The 3909-nt window shown below is 38.7% G+C and overlaps 1 protein-coding gene across 1 annotated transcript; it reads left to right on the plus strand.

Moving 5' to 3' along the window:
- The first annotated feature begins 1418 nt into the window (after positions 1-1418).
- Positions 1419-3350, plus strand: LOC110040420 (uncharacterized). The gene is made up of 4 exons (XM_020745657.2): positions 1419-1516; positions 1606-1652; positions 2102-2190; positions 2612-3350. Exons 3-4 carry the CDS (start codon positions 2124-2126, stop codon positions 3073-3075), a joined length of 531 nt encoding a protein of 176 aa, XP_020601316.1. The 5' UTR covers positions 1419-1516; positions 1606-1652; positions 2102-2123; the 3' UTR covers positions 3076-3350.
- The last annotated feature ends 559 nt before the right edge of the window (positions 3351-3909 follow it).

Below are 3909 nucleotides of genomic sequence, written 5' to 3' on the forward strand. Positions count from 1 at the left end.
CGAATGCCGCGAATCGGTCATGCCAAAACAGTGCAGACCGTGCAGACTGCAGACACTTGTTTGGGCTTTTCATTGTGACTCTTTTTTTTGGGTCTAGTTACAAAATAGTGTTAAATATATCTGAAAGTTTGTCATTTATCCACAGGCTGCACAAGCGCAGTATTTGACTTTTGATTCAATAGACAAACGCGTACAAGACTGTGTATGGGAAACTTACTCAGTGTGCACGACCGATACTACGCAGTATGCGAACGTGACAGTAACTACTGAGTGAACAACTTAGAATCAAGCCCTTTTAAAAGGTAATGGAACGTGACTCTAGCTTCTATAACTGTTCATGAAGATAGCCAATTTCACTTTACATTTTTGGGGATTGTTTATTTTGGGGTTGCCCATGGAAACTGTCAGAGGAGTTAAGTGAGTTTTACGACAAACATGCGGTCGGCATGTGCATGGAATTTAAGCTAATTTATAGCAGCGGGCAGGTCACGGAACATTAACATTTCTTCTTTTAGAGGTTTCCAAATCTGGATCCAGCTTCTTTTGAAGGTTGATCCAAGAAGACGACTCTTCTATTAATATAAATATTCAGGTAAGTATCGGCTAACATACTTCAAGTTTACAAATTTCACTGGAATTGACTGCAATTCAATTCTCAGCAAACAAAGTTATTGTGTCAAAATGCGCCCTTTAGCTCCTTCTTTGACCCTGCAAGATTTCATAGCTGGAAATAGTTTCTTGCAATCATGGTTTCGGAGAGATATCACTAGAAATTGTTTCAAAATAACGAAGCGTTTGCTTTTCTTCCGGGTTTTTCTTGCATTAATTGGTTTCGTTACACTCGGGTCAAAGGTCACGTTTTCAGGAAGAAGTGCTGTATTTAGTTCGCTATCTCAGCGCTCGCGATTTTATTTACCCAAAAATTTTATTTCACTAATTTGAAGAAGAAACAATGCTCTTTCAGACCAAACTAGTCATTTTGGGAAAAGCCGTGTACCAGAACGCCTTTTTAGCATTTGAAAATAGGCTAAATGTAGACCTCTTGTAAAGCTGTCTTGGGTCGTTAACTTAAAAAATAAGTCAAATACTTAAGTTCTAATCAAATCACGATCTATTTAGCTCTAAATAGACAAGAAAGGAAGTACAAATACGATGTGCAATCAGTTTGTAATGAAGATTTTTGCTTTTGAGTTTACGAGCCTCTGAATATGCCGCTCATTTTCGATGGATTTTGGCCGATTTGGGGCATCGAAACGAAAAAATTGAGGAAAAAAATAATTTTTGATTTATCGAACTTAAAACGATATTTTTGTAACTAGTGCCCGTAGGGCTTCATTGTGGGCGAGTTTGAAGAAATTCGATTTTTTCGCTATTTCCAAGTCAAGTTGATATTTAGGCGAAGCTGCTCTTAAGAGCTAAAAGAAGAGAACCATTATGTTAACGTTTAAAGTATTTTATTTGACTCTTCCGAACAGTTTTCAGAACAAATTTGAGAAGCTGCCGATATATATGTGATGTAAGCCTGCAATTTTGGTTTTGATATATTGTATTCCTTAATCGTTTTCAGTATGATCATCCACACTGATTCTTTTTTCTACCTTTTAGTTCTGTGCTCCTGCAACGGATTACCTGAACGCTGAACTAATTTAGAGGTAAGATATGCTAACTGATTTACTAGAATTCTTTTGGTATCGCATATAGTCTGACGAAACAATAATTCTGTAGAGTTCTGTACCCTTTCAACAATAGCGCGACGGCAATCAAAGAAACTCTCCATGTTCGCGAGAATTGGCTAGTCAGAGAAAACCTTTATCGTGTTGAAAGTTATCATCTCGGTCCTGTTTTCGCTATTTTCAATGAGAGAAAAGTTATGATGTCCACTAACGATTCGTGATGATATACTTAGATTGTTAGCCGTGTCAATACTCCTTTGAACGATTTTAATTGAAAAAAGTCACGATATCTTGTAGGTCGGTCGATGTAAGGTAAACATTGTATATTTATAGTTCGCAGTCATTCGACAAACCTTCGACAAAAGAAAGAAATTTGTCTTTGCGATTTCGGCTCTTTTTAACTTGGTGCTGTGATTATTTAACAATAGATTTTCGCACCCTCGTCAAATCATGGACCAAAAGTTTGCTTTTGTGGCTATGATCCTCTTGATACTTCCCTCCATTGCAGCTGCATTGGGTAAGACGTTTTCCTTTTATTTTTACTTCAGTTTAATTCAATTGACATAAGGTTTTTGGAGACGGGGATCGGATACGTAGAAGTGTGGAAAAAAAGGAAAAGGGAAATGCAATGTCAATAGTACGGAAAAAATATGATTGAAAATGGAGCGATTACAGTTTTATTCATTAATTAATAACCGATAATGCAATTTTGTTCATCAATAGACCAATTTCTATATATTAAAATTCAGCCTAATACGATAGATCTCAGTACGAGGCGCTGGGGAATAACTACAGAGTTTGTGGTGTTTACTCTCAAGAGCCTCGTGCTGAGGTCTATTGCGTTAGGCTGAATTTTAATGTATCGAAATTGGTCTATTCAGTGATTCTTTATTTTTCGTTCATTTACTAACATATTTTCCATTTTCTTGTCTTTTTAGATCCCTGGGTCAAACTGAATTTCCTTCCTGTATGTTTCGGCGCAAGGAATAACCAGTATGGCAGTTTCAACGTCCCTTACGGTGGCAAGATAGCCGCAGTAAAATTAACCCATCTCAGCGGTTACGTCATGTGCCAGTCTGGCTACATTTCCTACTGGTCTTTCTGGGGCTGTGGTAACAATCCCGCAGTGAAAAATCACGTCAGTGTAACCGTAACAACATCAAGTAATAACCTCATTTCACCGCCAAAACTGTTCTTCACGTATGCTGGAGGAGCTGGAAACTGGGCCGAGTTACCCGGATATAACTCGTATTCTCCTGAGATTATCCTGCCGCGCTTTTCTCTTTACCAGGTCAGTGCTGGCCAAGAGCTGCGGGTGTGGTATGGGGAGGATTTGGCGGGCTTCACTGAACACGACAATGGAGGATGGGTCTGCTGTAATGTTTATGCTCTCTACGTCTAATAAATCCTGGCAAGTTTTCAGTTACAAGTTTCTGGCAGTTTTTCTGGAATAATGATATTATTTTGCGATTTCTAGTTGCAACAATTAAGGAGTTTAAGGGTTTCATTAATTCTAGTAACAGTTAGTATTCGAAGTATTGCTTTCTCGTCGTTAGGGGAAAAGGAAATTTAGAAACGAAGCTGTATGACAACTGTGTCTGAACTAAGTGATTATATCAGTGGCAATATTTTTCTTTTAATCTGAGCAACTAAAATAAAACAATGGCATTAAAAAAAGGAGTTGTTTCTTTTTTTTTCCTCCTCTTTACATCGCTCATACATGTTTTTATGTGCCATGCAATGGGTACAGTTGAACCCCGCTAACTGGAAGTCGGTTATTTCGAATTAATAGCCGAACCCGGCGCTTTTATAAGTCCTACACCTTACAGCGACTAGGCCTCTCCCGATTGTGCTCGGCAACGTTTGAGCAACTTTTGGCTTTTGGAGCAACTATTTGCGGTTTTAGCAACCTCGAGCAGGCTTTGCCTTTCTGAGCAACTTTTAAGCAGAATATAGGTTTACAGCACATATTAGGGCCTTCAATAAGATGCAGTTCAACGATAAGTGTGTTGATTGTATTCTTGCGACTAACTCTATAGCCGACGACAAGACAGGTGGCACTTCAGAACAGGATATTGATCAGGCATCATTTCCGGCAGAGGTTACTCCCTTATATGGGCTGCATAGGTTGTGCGGCCTCAAAGGGTATGGTTTGTTTTCAGCCGTTTTGGTCAGAAATAGGGTATCGATTTTGGCCATTTTGGTCTTAAATAGGGTATGGTTTTTGCACTCTAAT

The sequence above is a fragment of the Orbicella faveolata genome, unplaced genomic scaffold (genome assembly GCF_042242905.1).
Source record: "Orbicella faveolata isolate gen_17 unplaced genomic scaffold, um_ofav_v1 contig_35, whole genome shotgun sequence".
NCBI lineage: Eukaryota > Metazoa > Cnidaria > Anthozoa > Scleractinia > Merulinidae > Orbicella > Orbicella faveolata.

Coding starts and splice junctions, on each gene's coding strand:
- LOC110040420 (XM_020745657.2), top strand. CDS start 2,124: ATGGACCAAAAGTTTGCTTTTGTGGCTATGATCCTCTTGATACTTCCC. Junction 2,191..2,611: donor CTCCATTGCAGCTGCATTGG/GTAAGACGTTTT, acceptor TTGTCTTTTTAG/ATCCCTGGGTCAAACTGAAT.